Below are 19,629 nucleotides of genomic sequence, written 5' to 3'. Positions count from 1 at the left end.
AAGTGTTCGCTATGGGATCTTGGGTGGTGCGAATAGAATCGATTTGGTTGTGAAGCCAAACTTTTCTATTGTGCCGGAGCCAAATATTGAAGATTGTGGTTATGTTCGTTTCAGATCCTATATTGAGAAGTATTGTTATTATTTGGGAAAAAAATAAGAATAAACTTAGATTGAGTTTTGTATTCTTTGTAACAAATATTTTCACATTATATTTCGAGTTGAAAATTAGTAGGAATGCAATTAAAAAGCACTCGTTACGAAATTTCACAAGATTCAGCAGCTGGTTGGAGCAGGAATGTATGTAAACCATCGTAAAGTCATGTAGATTCTCGCGCATTTGTACGCCCTCATGAAGCATCGAAAGAGAAATTCGAAGAGCGGGAAATGTTTGACACCCAAGAAATGGCAAAATAATTTTGCTTATGTGATTGATTTCAAAATATCTCTTTACTCGCTTGAGAGCAGAAAAGCGGCTCTATCCGCAGCATCCAGATGGGATCCACCGCCCGGAACCCACGTTCTGCAGTTCTAGGCCATCATATTTCTTGGATTGCTACCACACTCACGCCGACCCTCTGCAGCTCACGAGCCAGGAGCCCAACACGGCGGGTTCATTCAATGTTCTCACGTTCCGAGATTCGACTTTCCAATTGATGTCCTTTATTTGTTGCTGGATCTGTTGCCGTTGAATCAATCCGTTTGCTCTACTTTTGCCTTTCTTGCTAACTGTAGAATCTTCAGTAGGCTCCCTTACCAGGGTTACGCTACCTACATCGCGTTGAAGGGGCTGCCTTCTCGATGCTGACATGATGCAGCATGATGTGCACAGTTTAGTTTAGAGTCCCTCGCTGGCACTCGGACGATGATCTTCCGTCCCTAACATGGACACGCTGTTGTGAGCCGCTCCTAACATGGAGAACAGACGCTCGATCAGATTTGCATCTCCGGAGAGGAGCAAATCCCCCTTCCCTGTCAGCATACGACCATAGTTCCGATCTTCCCTAAAGTTGCTCGTATCCCGGCCAGCGCCTCGAGCTAAGAACCGCAAAATGGGGTCTATTTTATTCCTTCATGTACGCGAAGTACCAATGGTACGCTTTCCCAGCATTTGCCGCGTTTAAGAAGCCGGGCATGAGACCAATATATATTTTGGCCTCGCTAGACAACGTCCTCACGACGTCTACTTCCAAGGATAGCACACGGAATCAATCTCGTTGGATCTGGAATGAATTTTAACCGGACGTGGACTCTACGGGTGCTTTAACAGCTTGTGAAGTGGGGGTTATTTTTTATCAAATCGTACCTTTCGCGAGACTAGACACAACACTTATGGTTCTTACAAAAGAAAAAGGATTTTTAAAATTTACATTTTTGTCGACCGATTTCGGGCTCGATGCTGCCCATCTACAGGACGTGGTCCAACTGGTTACAAAGGGGGGACGATTACACTTTTGTACTTGACACAGTACACGTCAAAAGAGGTGACATTCACATTATGTTTTGTTTCGTCAAGTAGAAAAGTGATGACATTGGAGCTTCATCTTTATTCATTAGCGGCTGCTCAGCGGTAGCAATGTAAAAAGACTCCCAGGCATTTAATTGGGAATACTTTCGAACGCTTTTTATAACCGTTGCTTGCTCCCAATCTATGTTGTGGTTCAGGTCACTAGTGTGTGCTGCCACACTCGAGTCATGGAATCTATCATTGTCAACATCGTTTTAATTTAGCATTAGCATTGAGCAATTCGCACAATTTCGTAGGTGGTACAAGCCAAGGCTATTGTATGAGAATGAGAGGTAGAATCACTTTCATCCGTTACCACAGATATTGATTTGGGACTAATCACAGACTAATCAGGAATCGTTTTGGTAGAACGTGAAACACAGAAAGAACTAAAATAGAAATACATAGTAGGAAAGGGACGAGCCTGGGATTGAACCCACGACCTCCTGCTTATAAGGCAGAAGCAGTAGCCATTAGACCACCGAGCTCGTCATCATTGTCAACATCGTTTTAATGTTCTTTAAAACAGACCTTCAGTTTTCGGCGTGTTTGGCCAATAAGCACTGCAGGACAATCTTGGCATGGGATTTCGTATATGCCAGACATTTAGTATAGGGGAAGATGCCCTAAAACGCCCCCCTGGGGAAAAACGACTTTCGGGAATTCACTTATATTTACCATGTTTGAGATAGTCTTAATCTAGACGTGAAATTATGTTGGTTAGGCGAAAAAAGTGTCAAAATAATAGATAGGAATGTAGGAAAAACTGCGTTCGCCTTATGAGTTCTCCGGCAACGAAATATCGCCACTTTTTTGAAATGTGAATATTATCAATATGATTGAGATTTTTTTCTAATTTTAATATGGCATCAGCTAGCTATATTGTTTAGCTGTTGCGTGAGGTAGAAACTCCCATGAAAATCGTTATAGCTAAGGCATAAAAGCAGTCTATGCTTAGCTAGGGCATATTGCCCCTCCTTCCCCTATGCCAGACAAGGAGTCTTACCCTTCAAAGCAGATAGGCGATCCTGCAAATATTCCCACTTTTATACCTTTCGGGTTTCCGTTTATGGACGTCACATTTAAGCTAATTGCTGAAGAAACTAACGTACCACAACGGTCCGTCATCGCAGTTACCTTTTTCTAGTGGCAATAAACGGTGTTTGTTGCCTGTGGAATAATACAAATAATGAGAATTTAAAAAAATCCGTTCGATTTTTTCACTTGCCCCACTGACTGACAAAGGTACAAAATACATAATTTTTAAATAATTTAAATAATTATTTTCACCTTTCTCTTATTATTATCATTTTATTCTTTCAATGTTGTTCTTTCAACCAACAAACGGTTGAAAATTATTTTTACTTGTTTAAAGTGAATTTGCAACCTGATTTTCATTCGTGAACGCAATTACAAATTCATTTTTTTTAGATCACAAAAATCTTTTAGGCCAATTTAAAAAGTTCATTCAGCTTCAGCAGTGTTGCGCATTCAGAGTTGCCGGTTGATATGTTTTTTCAGGGATTAGATTTTGCATTTTTGTTTATAGTGTTTTTAGCTAAGATCATTTCGGCTTAACACCCTGATACTGGCCAATCAGTGAGGGGAACAATATCACTTCCCCTTTAAATCATTCTGGAAAGAAAAAATATCTGATATGGGCTGATATCATTTATCTGACATTAACATCTTCAATCACAGTTTGGATAAACATTGATCATTTTTGCTTAGCACCTAAATAAAGATTAGATGCGCTTTTACAGTAATGCGACTGTAGTTTGGCATGTCACCAATATTTCTTCTTAATGATAGATTTGGTTTCGTTTAGATTGGAAGTGATCAACATTAACATTGTGCTTCTCGACTCGAAACGAGCAAATCGTGCAACTGTCGTACGAAAGTGCTGTCGCGTCGAGATGCGCAATTAGGCCCCTGGTATAACATTTAAATCTCACTTAGAATATCATACTGACCGATTTGAACGACAGTTAGCCGAAACAGATAAAAGCAATCTTCTTTCTGTCTAATAGATCAAACTACCTCAAACCTTACGCTGGAAGTTCCCAAACTTACTAACGCTTGCTTTCTTTTTCAGGAAACTCCTGCCAACTTTTTCCATTCGAAAGAATCTTATCAAACCGCATCTACTGCCCCCCGGAGTTCTACGCAACCTCCATCCAGTACCAGCAATGCGTCACCTTTGCAGCCCATCACGCAGCTGCCGAAGCCAACCTTCTTCTCGACGGGATTCGAAGGTGCATTTTTGCAGGACTTTTCCGCCGTATTCCCCCGACCGACTCCTTCTACCGGTCTTAGCAGCGATGGTACACCGGAGTTTATTCCGAGGCATATCAACTTCTCCTTGTTAGATGAGCCTCGTTCTTCGGAAAGTAGGGATCGCTTCCGTGAGCCAGCGTTCATCGAAGAAATTCGGGAGGATGATGAGAAGCTAGCACCTCAGGCTGTCGGAGTTGGCAGTGGTAAACGATTGTCCGACATTTCCGAGGACGTGAGTGAGGAAGACAAGGGTAAGCTAGAACATGAACTAGAATCGTTAAAAATGCAATTAGATAGGATAACTAATGAAAAGAATGAAGTAATAGAACGTATGCAAAGGGAAGTTCAAGATAAAGTTGACAAATTGGAAGATCTACAGGTAGAATTGGCCGCTAGAAACAAATTATATGAAGATTTGATGAAGGAGAGGAAAGACCTCCGAGAGGAATTGGAAAAAGTGAGAAGTGAACTGAATCAGCTCGAGTCAGACGCGTGCAAACTGCAGCAAAAGGAAGATGAACTTAAAGAGTTGGTTGAAAACATGACTCGTAAGGATCAAGAAATGAGTGATTTGAAAAATCTTTGTCACAATCTCCAAGACGAACTGACACAATACTCTAAAGATTCAGAAACATTAAGATCAGAACAACAGAAAAATTCTCTATTGATTAATACACTTAAGCAGCAGGTGGAATCGCTCAACAAAACAATCGGACATAAGGACGATTTGATGTCGAAATTAGAGAAGGACATCCTAAACTACAGTAAGAATGAAGAAAAGTATCTCGAACAATTGAAGGCTTTGGATGCAAAAGAAATTGAATTGGGAGCCCTTCAAGGTAGCTATAAGGATCGGATGCAAGAGATTAAAATACTCAACGAAGATAATAAATTTTTGAATGAGGATATCAATCGGTTGAAAAACGAAATAGCGAAAAGTTCGGCCAACTCATCTTCCAATCCTTCGTTTGTGCAGTTTCTCAAACAGAATTGTGAAAAAATCGAGGAAGAATTGCGAGAAACCAAGGTTCTTCTGACGGAGAAAATGCTATCGCTAGAAAGGGTTAAAATAGATCTAACTAGTTGTCAACGTGAGGCTGATGATGTCAAATCTCTGCTCAAGGAAAAAGAAATGATCATTCAGCAGATTGGAGATGACGGAAATAGCCTACACCAAGCACTTTCCAACATTCAGAGTAAAATGCAGGAATCTAGTGAAACAGTGAATCAACAGCTCCGGGATGAACAAGAACGTAATAGCAAGTTACAAGCTGAAGTCGAACGACTGAAAGCACTATTACAAAGAAGTGACAATTCATCGAGTCCGAAGCCTTTTTCGGTTGAAGAGATTGCCGAGCAACTGGAGAAAGAACTCAACTATTCTGCTCAGTTGGATTCCAGCATAATGAAGGCCATTGAAAGCGATGATGTGAATTCCGACGATGAAGCGGACGATGTTATCAAAACGAAAGAACACTCAACGGATGTTGTTCTGCTTGAAGAGCTTAGACAAAACTTACGCATAGAAGCCGAAAAGGGTAATAAGTTGAAAGAGATGCTTGAAGTTGAAAAGCACAATAGCAATGCGATTCAAATGCAGGACGCTGAGATAATAGAAGCAATGCGACTCCGCCTGGAGGCGGCCATAGACAATGAGGGTACGTTACAGAAGTTGCTATCGGAAGAGAAAAGTAAAAATGAGCGATTGTCCGCCTTAATGGAAGGAGTGCAACGAACGAAGTCGTTCGACAATTATTTATTGATGAAGAACAAGTCACCACTTGAATCACCCTCTAGGAGACTCAATCGAAGCAATGAATTCGAATCAGAGGTGGTTGCACGCTTTGAGAGCGAAATTAAGTTTTTGAATGCACAGAATGCGAGGGAACGTGAGCGTGCGACAGATTTGCAACGAGTTCTGGAAAGGGAACGCAACAGGTTCGAAAAGGAAATAGCCGACAGGAGTGAGTATGGCGAACAGGTGAAGCGAGAACTAATGAGGGTTACAAAGGAGAAGGAACGATTAGAAGTTGAGTTGGACCACGAGCAGGAAAGGCTGCTTTTGTCCCACAAAGAGATTGAAAGTTTGGAAAAACGAATCAACGCTTTGCAAGAAGCGGAATCAATGCGTTCTTTGCGCAAGGATAGATCCACAGGACAAAACTCTCTTGAATTCCAAGAGTTGCGACTTCGGTTGGAGAATGTTGAGCATGAACGAGCTCAACTGCACGATACCATCCGTAGTCTCAAAGCAGAGGTAGAACGTCGAAAACTGAATGAAGTTAAACTAGTGGAAGCGCTAAGCCGGGAAAATTCGTTAACGGAAGGCGCTCGTGGGTCAGTGCCCGAAGAATTCCTCACTAAGTTGAAGGATTTAAATCGTATGCTCGAATCTAATGCACGTGAAAATCATCAACAAGCTGAAACCCTACGGCTTATGTGCGAAGAACGCAGATCGTTGCAACAAAGAATACAAGAGCTCGAGCGATATAATGTAAACAGCTCTCATTATAATCGTGACGATTTGGAAGAACGGGCAAACCATCTGTTTGGAAAATATTTACGCTCCGAAAGCCATCGTAAAGCCTTAGTTCACCAGAAAAGGTACCTTCAGATCGTGCTTACGACATACGAGGAAAACGAAGCGAAAGCTTTACAGCTGTTAAATACTCAAAACGTTCCCTTGGCTATTCAAGGCCTTGCGATCTCGAACTCAAAAGCAGAAGGCAATCACCCCCGAAAAAGGACTTTCCGTGCCGTTGTGACCGCCATCGTGGCAATTGAACGAATGAAATTCATCGTTCGAAAGTGGCAAGGAGGCAGACGCGTTTGCGCAAAGGCAATCTTCTCCCAGCAATTCACGCCACGACGATCCCAATCGGCCACAACCAACGTATGGACTCGATCTCAAAATTCACACTTTGCAGAGTATAATGCGTCCCCACCGGCTCGAGATCGAACCACGTTTCATCCACCGGTAGTAATGCAGCACCAGGCACAAAGCTATTCCGGGCAGTATCTCAGGCTGCCGGAATCGCAACTTCTCATGAATGCCGATCTTCGGGAACGAATCGAGCAGCAGTACAATCGCACGAATCGGTAATAAGGTATTTTATTATTTGCCTAATTATCCTGTTCTAGTTGTTAACTTTAAGTATACAAACAATTGGAGCAAAAATATTCTTAGTTTCCATTCTAGTTCTAGTCCTATGGAAAGTACTATTGGATGTATGTTTTGCTCATATTTTATACTCTGTCACAATCAGCTCAAACCAAAAAATAACAATAAAGTGTAAGAAATGGATAAGTTAAATATTTCTTTTTATGTGAATCTTTTTTATTCACTCGTTAAATCAAAGCAATCATGTTGGTATAAACTGGACCGAATAGTGCCTTAGTTTTATATCACTCAATATGATATGATTTGAGAGATATGCTTACTATAAAAGCTTACAAAAACATACAATGACAAAATACATGATATAATGCGGCAACTAAGTGATGAAACATCAACGATTCATGCTTTGTACAGATTCGGTTAATCCTTGGTAACTATTTGCCATATCTATGTTTTTTTCCGTAATAATGACTACGAATATAATTAATTCCACATATGTAGACTCTTTGAGTTGTTATTATAATTTCGGAGATAATCCAAGATTGTCTTGGTCATAATGATCAAGCTAGCCTTACTATATTTCATCCCAATTAAGTTGTTTCAAAATTGCATTGCATTGCATCTCACATTGCTACCATGACAAGATTAGTATTTCTACGTGCGTCTTATTAGTTTATGCAGAAAAATGCCTCACAACAATGTTGTAGTTTTAGACTCAAAGTATGGAATAAAAAGATTTATCTGAATTGTTTGTTTCACTACAATTAGCCATATCCGAAACGACAAACTGTTATAACAAAAACAATAAAACAAAAAAAAAAAACAAACTAAGAAAACAAACTAAAATAAACTTATTGAGTTATGAGTAACCTATGTAAGGGGACACTAGGGTGGCTCAAAAAACACTTTTTCAATTTTTTCGATGGAGCGCCCTCTTATTCTGTTCTATTTGATGCCCTGATGCTTTGGACAAAATTTCAGCCAAATCGGTCAACGTTTGGGCGGTGCTAAACTCGTTGGAAGTCTATATGAAAAAATGTATGCAGAAACATCGAAAAACAGTGATTTGCAGTTAGACGGTACAATTTACGATGAAGAACTATGATACTCATTCAGTTCTCGTAGAATTAAATACAGAATATTTTGCTGAAAACCGCGAGAGAATTAGAGTTTATTACGCAAAGATATTAGCATTTTACTGGAGTGTTGTATGGGTGAATTTATTTCTTTAGAAAAGGTAAAAGAAACAAATTTGCTCGAATCGTACTGCAGAGAAATGCTAATAACTTCGCCGGACAAACACTAATCTTTTCGCGGTTTTCAGCATAACATTCTGTATTAAATTCTTCAAGATCAGAATGAGTATCATAGTTCTTCATCGTAAATTGCCCATCGAAAAAATAAAAAAAAGTATTTTCCATACTAATTTAAGCCACCCTAGGGTCTGATGAGTCTGCAAAATAAAAAAAATATTGAAAGAAATACCAATTTTTTTCCGTGAATATGGTTGGGGGTCTTCCACGAAAGGCTGAATCACATAAGGCTAAAAACTCATAAGGCTGAAAAAGTAAAAATCTAACAGAAGGCTGAAACTCGAAAGGCTGAAAAATCCTGAGAAACCAGTTTTAGTAGAAGAATTCACATTGGACGTTAATAGGGGCACAAACTTAAATGATCCGCAACCTTCTTGCAACTTCTTGTTGTCGTTCAATTTTTATACGGAATTCTTATTTTTTAGTCTACATAGCTCAAGAAATTTTGAGGTAATATAGAAAGAAACAAGACTTTATTGTTCTTGGTTCTTGTATTTGGTTTTTTATTCTTGCCAAGATAACTTTTTTATTTTTATTTTTTATTCTTTATTCTTCTCTCTTCTTCCTTCTTTCTTCATTCTCCCTTCTTTCTTTCTACTTGCTTCTTTTTTATTCCATTTTTTAATTTTTTTTCCTTCTTTCTTCTTCAACCCTTCCTAGTTCCTTCTTCCTGTTTCTTTCTTGCTTCTTCGTTCTACATGTCCTCTTAGTTCTTCCTTCTTGATCCCTCCTTCTTTTTTCCTATTTCTTCTTCTTATTTCTTCCTTCTTCATTTTTCTTGTTTTTTCTCCATTTTTTCTTCCTCCTTTTCCTTCTTTCATTACCTTGTTTTTCCCCCTTTCTGTCGTACTTCCTCTACCCTCTTTCTTTTCCTAGTTTCTTCTTCCTTTTTCTCTTTTCTTTATTCTACCTTCTTCCTTCATTTTTCTTCTTTCTGTCAACCTTTTCCTTTTCTTTCTTTCGTCCTTTCTTTTTCTTTCTTTTCTTCTTTCTTCCTTGTCCCTTGTTTCTTCATCTTTCTTTCTACTTTTGTCCTTTTTTTTCTTCTTTCATTTTCCTTCATTTTTTTCCTTCTTCCTTTTCTTTTTTCTTCATTCTTGTTCCTTCTTCTTTCTGCCTTCTACATTCTTATATCTTTATCCTTCCTTCTTCCTTGTTTCTTCTTGCTTCATCATTATTCTTTCTTCCATCTTTATCTTACTTTTTCCTTCTTCTTTCTTCTATGTTTTTCTTCAATCTTACATCTTTTATCCTTCTTTCGTCTTCTCTCTCTCCCTTCTTCCATTTTTTCTTCCTTTTTTCTTCTTTCTTCTTGCTTCATCATTATTCATTCTTCCATTTTTATCTTACTTTTTCCTTCTTCTTTTTTCTATGTTTTTTCTTCAATCTTTCGTCTTTTTTCCTTCCCCCTTCTACTGTCTTCTTTCTCTCTTCTTGCGTCTTCTTCCTTCTTCTTTCCTTTTTCCTTATTCTCTGTGCATTTTTTTCTATAATATATAATAATATATTATTCTTTATTCCTTATTCCTTATTCTTTAATCTTTATCCTTTTTCTTTATTCTTTATTATTTATTTTTTATTCTTTTTTCTTCTTCATTCTTTATTCTTCTTCATTCTTTATTCTTCTTCATTCTTTATTCTTCTTCATTCTTTATTCTTCTTTATTCTTTATTCTTTTTCATTCTTTATTCTTCTTAATTCTTTATTCTTCTCCATTCATCATGCTGTATTCTTTATTCTTCTTGATTTTTTTATTCTTCTTTCTTCTTTATTCATCATTCTCTATTCTTTATTCATTATTCACTATCCACTCAATATGTTGGTACAACATATCGTATGGTTGGGATTCATTTTACCCCATCAATTTCAGCCTTCCGATACATTTCAGCCTTCTGATACTTTCAGCCTTTTGAGACTTTCAGCCTTTCGGGATTTCAGCCTTTTGAGTTCAGCCTTATGAGCAGTGTTGATAAAAACTCAAAATTTCAAAACTCATGGATGATTCAAATCAAGCGTGAGTTGAAACGCACCCAACTCAGCACCTAAAAACTCATGGATGAGTTGAATCATCCATTTGAATCATCGTAGGTTTTCTTTTGTTCTCCTTCGTTAAAAACAGTGAATTGACGTTTGTCGCATAAAATTTTAGACACTCTTTTATGTACAAGCAATAAATTGCCCCCAAATTAATTTCAAATGCGTTTTTAAACCAAAATGATTTTTTGGCAAATGAGTGAAATGATGCGTTTTAGCATGAGAAATTCAAGCGTGATCAAGGAATGTAATTGTCGCTGAAAAATGCAAGAAACAAGCGACAAAAGAGAAAAGCGATAACTCTTTGTCCTCATCTGCAGAGGATAAAGACATTGTTGCGTTCCGTTTTATTTGCAACAAACATGGAGAGGTAATTGTTGAGAACTTTTCAAACTGCGATAACTTGTATATTTCAGAAGTAAAACACAAATCATGTCAACAGATGGTTAAGTTAATGTCTAAACTATGATAACTGATACTTATTTAACCAAAAACATCATCGTAAACCGACTGCTTCTCAAAATGCACGGCAGGCGATCATTGTCCTATTCTGTTGCAGTTTGGGACAAACGCTTATTGCGAGTTGAGTTTGTCTCAACATTTACATAGGACAATGTTGTTGTCATTGGCAATGTTGTTATTTTACATTCCTTGAGCGTGATGCATTCCTTTAAAATCGCAGACGATTTCGTTTGCACGGGAGCGCTCGTTGATTGAGATTTATGAGTGATTTTACCAACACTGCTTATGAGTATTCCGCCTTATGTGTTTCAGCCTTTCATAGGACACGCACATGAGAATAAATGTCAAATCTTATTAATCTACAGTTCTTTTTTATAAAAACTGATTTAAATGACGCTACTTTATTTATTAAAAGTAGCTTCTCACCACACCTCGGAAATCTTGCCCGCTGATTTTGGTCTCATATACTTCCAAAAAGGCGGGATTCATGCAATTTCGTCGCGGGAAATATAAAAAAATCCAATCAATTTAAAGATCAAGTTTACAGCTATGAGATATCCGCCGGATTTGTGTACCCATGTATTAAATGGTTCGGAGATGACTTTTCAGTCTTGACAAAATCAAAACACTGTTATTTAATCTTGTCCAACGTTTCGGTCCGTTTGGGACCTTCCACAGGGACTCAGTTCTTACAGGTTTATCCTCAACTGTGGTTCTGCTGAACCATTGATTATCACGAGGTCAGGATTTTCCCACATAAACGAGAACGGTTTGAGCACCGCGTTTCGTTCTTTGGTATTCATTACCTGGCACAAGATCGATCACCATTGTAGAAAGCTTGCCTAGCAAGTTACCAGTTCCGTTTAATTCACTAATATCATCAGTCAAAGCTTAATTGGAATAAGCAGATAAACACCTGTTGTCATTAACTGTTGAACACCATAAGAAAAGTCGGTCAACGGAAAATATATAACGGCATAGATAGCATTTTTTCTAGGGCAACACTATAACCCAGTTTAAAACATCTCACATTTTTTATTGGTTCCTTCTTTGCTCTTGGATTCCTGCCTAAAATATTGAATTCGTTCGAATAATATTTTAAAATCATTGAAAATACGGGACAATTTGGGTTTTTTTTAGATTACGACGGGACAGCACAATAAGATCTATAAACGGGACTGTCCCGTTAAATACGGTACGTATGGTCAGCCTGAGTAATAATCAACTTCATGCCTACTTGCTGAAACAGATCATAATATAACGCTGACGACGAAGTACAACGATCGTGCGCTAATTGGAGCACGGCCTAAACCAACTAGCGGACATCAGGTTTTAACCCAATTAAAAAAGACACCCTAATTTAGTAAATGTCTACTGTAAAAGTTAAAGTATCAGCATCGAGGACAACTACCGAAGCGGTTTTAATCAAAGCGACGAGCAATAGTTAGGCGGTTAGAAGTTCGGTTCCGTTATGCCTTATAGGCTATAAGTTATAGCTCATAAAAACGCAACAAACTATATCTACATGATTTAAATTTCAAATTGATTCGTTCGTTAAAATGATGTTCAAGAATTTTCAAAAAGGAATTCAAAATAAAGAAAAAAGATGGAGGGGCTATAGCTCCCTACACGGAAGAAATAAACTACCCAATAGTGAGTCTAATTCACCCAACCTCGAACATCCGTACGGGAAGCCAAAATTGAGTAAGTGGGGTCGAAGTAGTTTGCCTTTACTCCCATGTTAAAAAAGTACCCAACGGAAAATTTATTTACCCAAATGTAAGTTTAATTCACTCAATTTCGACCTCAGGTAATAAAACTCAAAATTGGCTTCCCGTATTGAACTGGCGTCGTTGGATTGTTTGGCTCTTTTGTTTTTGACAAAAAAAGAAAGAGTGGATGAAAGAGAAGAGAAAAAATAGCTCAAAAGTAAGTTTAAAAATACTCAATTTTGGGTACTTTTTTTCTTCCGTGTAGGTATCTAAACTAGTTACGTCAATGGTTTTAATAGTTTATCAAGCTAAAAAAAGCTTAGTATACTTTATAAAGTTTCTCCCTCATATTATCCATCTAAAGTTCATCCGGGCAAGTTGCAGGGCTGCTAGCAAGTCACTTTTTAGTGACTAGGACACTATTTTGAGTCTAGTCACTAAAAAGTCACTATTTACATCCAAAAGTCACTAAAGTCAGAGATTATTATATATAGTTCATATATAATGCAGTTCAAGTCTGCTAATCAGAAAGCTTTTCGGGAATAATAAGCTCAGTATCCTGCTTTTTACGAGCACTAATTGTCGCCTCAGTTGAGCTCAGTCAAAAAGCGTCATAATTTCAAAGTTCTGTTAAAACTCAAATATTATAACTTTATATTTTTTTGTAGAAAATTTCTAAGACAAAGAATCTGAGACGAGCTCGGTGGTTCAGGAGGAGGTCCTGGGTGCAATTCCAGGCTCATCCCTTTCCTACTTTGGATTTCGATCATAGTTCTACCTGTGTTTCACGTTCTACCAAAACGTTTCCAGCTGTCATAACCTTTCACACTAAGAATTCCAAAATCCCCCGTGGCACCTATGAGAGATCTCGTCTCGTAGAGTTCTCTGCATCTTTCTTAAGTAGGTGTAACCATCCTTCCCTTCTTATGGGCCCTCCTTAGCCGTGCGGTAAGACGCGCGGCTACAAAGCAAGACCATGCTGAGGGTGCCGGTTTAGGCAATTTTCAGATTGGAAATTGTCTCGATTTCCCTGGCATCATACGCATATTTGTCCAATGTTTGCTGGAATCCTCATTATCTGCTATTAAACCGAATATTTTTTCAGTTAACTTACCAAACTTGTTACGTAGAATTTGAATTGAAGAACTTTGATAAAGTTAAACAGATACTATTATCAGTTAAACAGATACTGTATCAGTAATTCAATGCTTTTGTTTTAAGATTTCTTCCAGAGAGAAGATCCACTCATACATCTAATGCACACTGAGCTGATCAGGTTGGTGTGAATCATTGTCGGTCGAGTTTGTTAGCCAAATGTGTGACCCTCAATCAATTCACTTCCAAAGGATATTTTGGACAATATAGAGAACATGCTACCTGCGGAAAAAAACTTTTGTTCGGGATAACGGAATGACAGAGATCGCTAAATCGAAGAAGATATTCAAACTTCATGTTTCCAATTGTGCAAAGAAGCTTCACGTTGCTGCTGTAAACACGTTATAAAAAGCCTGCTTTGAAGAAACTTTTCTAAAACATTGCCAATGCCTCAACCTGCCGGCCTTTGCATCTAATGAAAGCTCCAAGTATATTGTAGACTTCTCCAAATTACTTTCGATTCAGATCAAGTATGATCTTCTTTTTCTTAGCGAATAAAACTTGTTTAAATGCGAAGTGCTAACCGGGAGTACACAGTACAGAATTAAGGTGTATTGGAACCGGGTTTTTAGCAAGAAAACGGCTGAAGATGGGCATAAATACCCTAAGGTGACTCTGATGGTCGTGAAAACAGGTTTAGCAGGGTTTGTAATAATGCTAAATCACAGGAAAGGATAATCCCTCACGAAAATTGTCGGCGATAAATCGCTTTTCGGCAAAGAAAAAACAGTCTGATAAGTGATACCTAATCATTTTTCGCACACTCGGATTGCGATGAAAAGTTGGTTCTCTTGTTGTCTTTCCTATCCTCTAGCCTTTTCGTGTCATCACCATTGCAAACGGTAGTAGGGAACATATATTTAACCTAATGCCTACATGCAGATAGCGTGGTGGTGTGACTAGAGTGAGCGCATCACTACGGTATTATTGCTGATGGTCTTTGTTCAAATCCCATCGCGGCTATACAATTTTTAAAATTGTTCGACAATGATTCTCGCAAAAATTAGACGTGAGGAAAGCGCATTCAAATTATTTAAAAAAAATCATTTAATAGGCACGGTTTTCGTTTAGCTACCAAGGCTAGCTCTAGAGAATATCCAACTTAACAACAGCTGAATAAGCTATTTTTTAGTTGCAGAAAACTATGTTTGGCTCAATAGGCGCCCTATCAGCTACCAATAATGTTCGTAGGGAGAGTAATGGTGTAATGATGTTCCTCGCCGAAAACAACGAAAAAGTATCTCCTTAAACCCAAAAAACGCCTACTTTGGTCTCATCGAAATGAAAAGTAGAAACCCTGAGCCTTAGTTGCATCACAAGGCAACGCAGATGTCGAGGAAGAATATTGAGCGATGGTACGTCGTCAATGACAGAAAAAACATTAAATTCGTTTTTGAATATTAAACTTGCCTTGTGATCCTTCGAGGGCGAACCTCATCTTGTTCCCATCTGCATCCCAAAAGATCTAATGTATAATAATAGCAATAGCATAGACCATGCTAGAAGGTTTTTCGATCGTGCGTACACGAACAGGCTTCGCAACTGTAGACTAGGGATCCTACATCAGGGCTGTCAGATGATTTTTTCGTAAATCTGTATTGGCGACGATAAAAATCTGTATTGTCTGTATTTGTAAGGAAAACCGTATTTTTATAAATTATGCCCAAAAATTAGTCTGACAATTGACTTCTCCAAAGCCAAAATCACCAACACTAATGTCACTGTGTAGGATATGTAAAATAAAATAGAGTGGCAATCCAGTTGCAGCAAAACTATCACAAACACTTTGGGAGGAACACTGCGGAATCACGCACAATTTGGAGAACTCAATTATAATATTATGTGATTTTTTTGCTTTCTGATCGTATAATAAGTAATGTGATCTTCAATGAGATTCCAAAACAGCAAAGGAATCAATTTAGGAACCTCAGATGCCTCTTAGAATGATTAGAATATTGTTTAAGTTTCAGATCATGTTAATTTTCCTCAGTATTGAGTAATTTGCACTTCTTTAGACTACTGAGCGAAAATTATTTTCTCAGTAAAAAATCCCTCACCCTTTCAAAACCAGGGGCATACTTCGATTAAAAATCGATTTTCAGGATTTGTTTTGTTTATTTTTACTTGTCACTTTACTTTATTATCGAATCATCAACTTTATCTTCAAGAACTAGGTTTTCACTACAGTTTAAATCGCAACATACTAATATCCTGGACTGAATAGAATAATATGTATACAAGATTCAACGGAAGCAGGAGCAAGCGCATTTCCGGTGATTAGTGAGGATTCAATTGGAAGAGTTGGAATGCGGTGGTCGGAATCTAAGAGTCAGATTTCTTCGGAGAATCTCCTTGGTAAAAACCGATGTATTTACGATTATCGAGGACAGTTTAAAAATGACTTGTACATACACAAATATTAGAACGAACATTGTTTAGTAGTATTCAGAATGGTTTAACTAATATTTTTCTTGAAAAATAAATACTTAGACAATACTTAGGTATTATAAGGGACCAAATCTACTTGGTTTAATATTCCCTGTTCCTTGCTACTCAGTCGCATCTTAAACAATTGACATAAATTTATACTGAAAGCAAGTACTTCCGTTGAAATGCGACATCCATGGATCTTTGAAAATTGGGATAAAGGTGCTGTCCAAATAGATCATTCCCCATTCTACTGGTCATGTTTCCAGTATAGGATTGCAAATGAATAGTTGGGCAGATCTGAATGCCTGTTCGTTATAACTCAGTATTTTGACAATTGCTTTTCTTCTTCTTCGTCTGATTTATATGCCAGATCACTATGATTGAGAAAAAGATAACAGCCAGCAACGATTTGCTCAATAGTCTAAAAATTCGTAGCATACACAATATATAATTTAAGATTCAAGTTTAACCTTATAATTTCTGAAAATAAATTATTCATTCCACTCCTCAATTGTTATCGGACCTCGGCAAATTATTGTCTAATTCCAACTAGAGAATGGACCTAGGCTTTAGTAACGACAGATTGCATTAATCGGAAGCTTCGTAATAACGCCACTAACTTAATCAAGAAAAGATCTGGATAACGATTACGTAGATCTTCGACAGAATTTGATAAAAGATATGATGACAGCTTTTTCTATTTACCTATTTATTTATATAAGGTATCATAATTTCAGAAATTCCTTACATAGTTAATTTAAATTACTGCAGTCGGAGTAAGAACATTTTGCTGGGTTTTGGACTGCTTACTAGTTCGTAAAATATCAAATGACCGTTTCAAGTGAAAAATCTATTAAATGATTTTTAAGTAATAATAGGACTCAAGATTAAACGATAAATTTATTAATATGTAAATTTGTTGTTGATTTTAAAACTTTTACCGAACAGTTGGTAATCCAAATTGGTAATTACCAATTGTAGCATATCATGCTGGCAAACTAACTTTCCAATACGATAGAAATGATGCAATCAGGGTTTGAATCCAAAGGAGAATGAGAAAATCTCTCACTTATCATGTCTGTATACACTGGAGTGGGGCGCAGTTGTATGGAAAAACGCAAACTCGTCCGATCAAATGAGATCAAGGTTTTTCTGAATCGTTTTGGGACCCCAATCAAATGTGCAAAATGTGAGCTCGATTAGTTGCGACCTCGCATGCCGCATCGCGTTTTAAATTTACATGGAGATTAGTATGGGAAAACTTACTTTTTCACATTTTTGTTATTAGCGGCTTCAATTTATCATCAATCACGTGACTCAATACGTTAGCATATAGTCTGGAAGATGCCGAAAGACTTTGCCAAAGAAGGTAAGTAGCTGGGAAGTCAACAAAAAAATGTTATTACGTTTCGAAAATTAATTGTTCAAACCCTATGCAAGAAATTAATGTTTCTGCCAGCACTACCGGGCAACCTATGGTTATCGAAGGGCAAAACCCATCTTCCTTCTAGTCGGATTTTTTTTTGTGAAATGATTCCGGATAGCTCCCATTAGCTCTAAAGCCCTATAAGATTAATTATTTTGAAATAACACTCAGTTAAATTATTGGTCTACGTAGTTCGGCAGTGGTGGCAAAATAAACGATTTTTTGCATATGGTTTGAATACTCAATCTTCTAAGCGTTATAACTTTTTTCGTGGACGTTCCAGCAACGTGCCTTCTTCAGAAAAGTTTTTCGGCATCCTTTGGGTTATACTTTAACGCAATGTGCCGTTTGGTTTACGATGAACTGAAACCTCTAGTAGTAGAAATGCAAAAATATACATTCTCCCATACTAATTTCCATACAAACTTCAAACGCGATGCGGAAAGCGAGGAAGCAACCAATCGGTCCCAGATTCTGCACAGTTGTTCAGAATGGAAAACCATTGATTTGAAAAAATTACCATGACGCCCCACTCTAGTATACACTCTCGATAGGTAGCGTACCGTGAGAGACGTTTTTCGGTAGCTGTTACGATAATGAACTGATTCGGGGGATTCATGATAAATTTCTTTGAATAAGCCCCAATTGCGGGGGTACCGGCTCTGATGATGCATTTACACTTATTTTACACAGCTGTGCGAAAAGAATAAATATAGTCCCCAACATAAAATGAGCGACAAAAGCGTGTTTTGTCAAACCCCCTTGTTGGGGGTCGCCTATCAAAATCAGTTTTTTTTTCAACTTGTATACAAGTGCGATAGTTTTTTTTCATGGCTTGTTATGATTCGAAGAGGTTTTTGCCTCTCTTTTATCGTTGTTCGTTATCTATCGAGAGCGGCTTCTGCAAATGCTGGATGCAATTCGCTTAATAATGATATATTATGACCAATTGCTGTCATGATGAATGTTAAATAACTTATTCGAACATTTATCTTGAGGTGACCTATTCAAAATGTATTTGGAATTCTATTACTAAGATTATTTCAACTGCATGACGAATCACAATTTAAGCTTTCTGACTCCAAGAAGTTCAACAATTTTATAGATTACTAGATTCCGGTATATTGACAGATTCCGGTATAATCTGTATAAATCTGTATTGCATTTGAAAAATCTGTATAAAATCTGTAATCTGTATCAAGTCTGTATTGATGTTTAAAAATCTGTATAATACAGATAAATCTGTATTTATGGCAGCCCTGCCCTACATTCAGAGATATGCGAAAGCGGCCATCTTGACTTGTTTCGTACTTGACTCGACTTACGAGACACTGAAGACGACCTTACTGTTGAGGGCGAAATACGTATCTGCCAAGATACAATTAAGTGGTGAAATTGAATGGGATTGTACAAACTCGTCTTATGACAAGTGAAGACATTCCACTAAAAAGCTCAAAATAATTTTTTTAACAAAAGGCCATCTTGAGCCAATCGAGCATTGAGAGATGTCAGAATCTGGGCCAAATAAACATTGATATCGTTGCGGATTGAGAGGTATTGCAATTGTAATGAAAAAGATTGTACGAAAAGGGAAGATCCATAAATTACGTAACGCAAAAATAGAGCATTTTCAACCCCCCTCCCCCCCATGTCACACTTTTTGTATGAAGCATCCAAAAAAAATGTATGGATTGTCACACTTCGGGCAACCCCCCCTCTTAGCGTTACGTAATTTATCGATGCTCCCAAAGTGTTGTCAAATAAGCAATTTGTTTTACAATGGCAAGTAGAAATAGTCTAGTTTATGAATGGTATTATGTTCAGTTGTATTGCACTTTTATTTCAGTGATAATGCATTATTGGACGTTAGATAACAAAATCGAAAGGTGCCATCACACGCAAAGTCATGGTCGAGCTCCAACATTTTGTGCCGCTGCAAGTGCTGGCAGCGTTTGTTTACGAAAGTAACAGCACAGACAAACAGACGTAACACTAGAGAAATTTCCATCGACCATGACTTCAACGACCCATTTGAATTTGATCGATTGCGCGTTTCACAACTAGAGGCGCTAGCGTCGCAATCCTTCGAGTTTGACATTTCACTCCAGCGCCTTCTGGTGACAATGTCATACGAAACATTGTTTCGTGCAACATGCTCGCAAGATGGTGGTAGAGGAGTTGGGCGATGGATTTTTCTA

General features: G+C 37.8%; 1 protein-coding gene and 1 long non-coding RNA gene across 6 annotated transcripts in view; one reads left to right on the top strand and one right to left on the bottom strand.

The window, feature by feature from the left end:
• Positions 1-7,645, top strand: part of LOC134223780 (uncharacterized) — a 145,631-nt gene extending 137,986 nt beyond the window's left edge. For all 5 annotated transcript variants that reach the window (XM_062702972.1, XM_062702971.1, XM_062702973.1 and 2 more), the window contains one exon: positions 3,600-7,645. In XM_062702972.1, the coding sequence (XP_062558956.1) occupies positions 3,600-6,884 (3,285 nt within the window). In that variant the 3' untranslated portion in view covers positions 6,885-7,645. The remainder of the gene's footprint in view (positions 1-3,599) is intronic.
• A 1,810-nt stretch (positions 7,646-9,455) lies between these two features.
• On the bottom strand, positions 9,456-10,167 carry LOC134219167 (uncharacterized). The gene is made up of 2 exons (XR_009981501.1): positions 10,042-10,167; positions 9,456-9,992 (listed from the first exon to the last, which is right to left on the bottom strand). It is a non-coding gene; the product is annotated as an uncharacterized LOC134219167 (long non-coding RNA).
• Positions 10,168-19,629: the final 9,462 nt, after the last annotated feature.

The sequence above is a fragment of the Armigeres subalbatus genome, chromosome 3 (assembly GCF_024139115.2).
Source record: "Armigeres subalbatus isolate Guangzhou_Male chromosome 3, GZ_Asu_2, whole genome shotgun sequence".
Classification (NCBI taxonomy): Eukaryota; Metazoa; Arthropoda; class Insecta; order Diptera; family Culicidae; genus Armigeres; species Armigeres subalbatus.
This window is presented reverse-complemented; position numbering and strand designations above follow the sequence as displayed.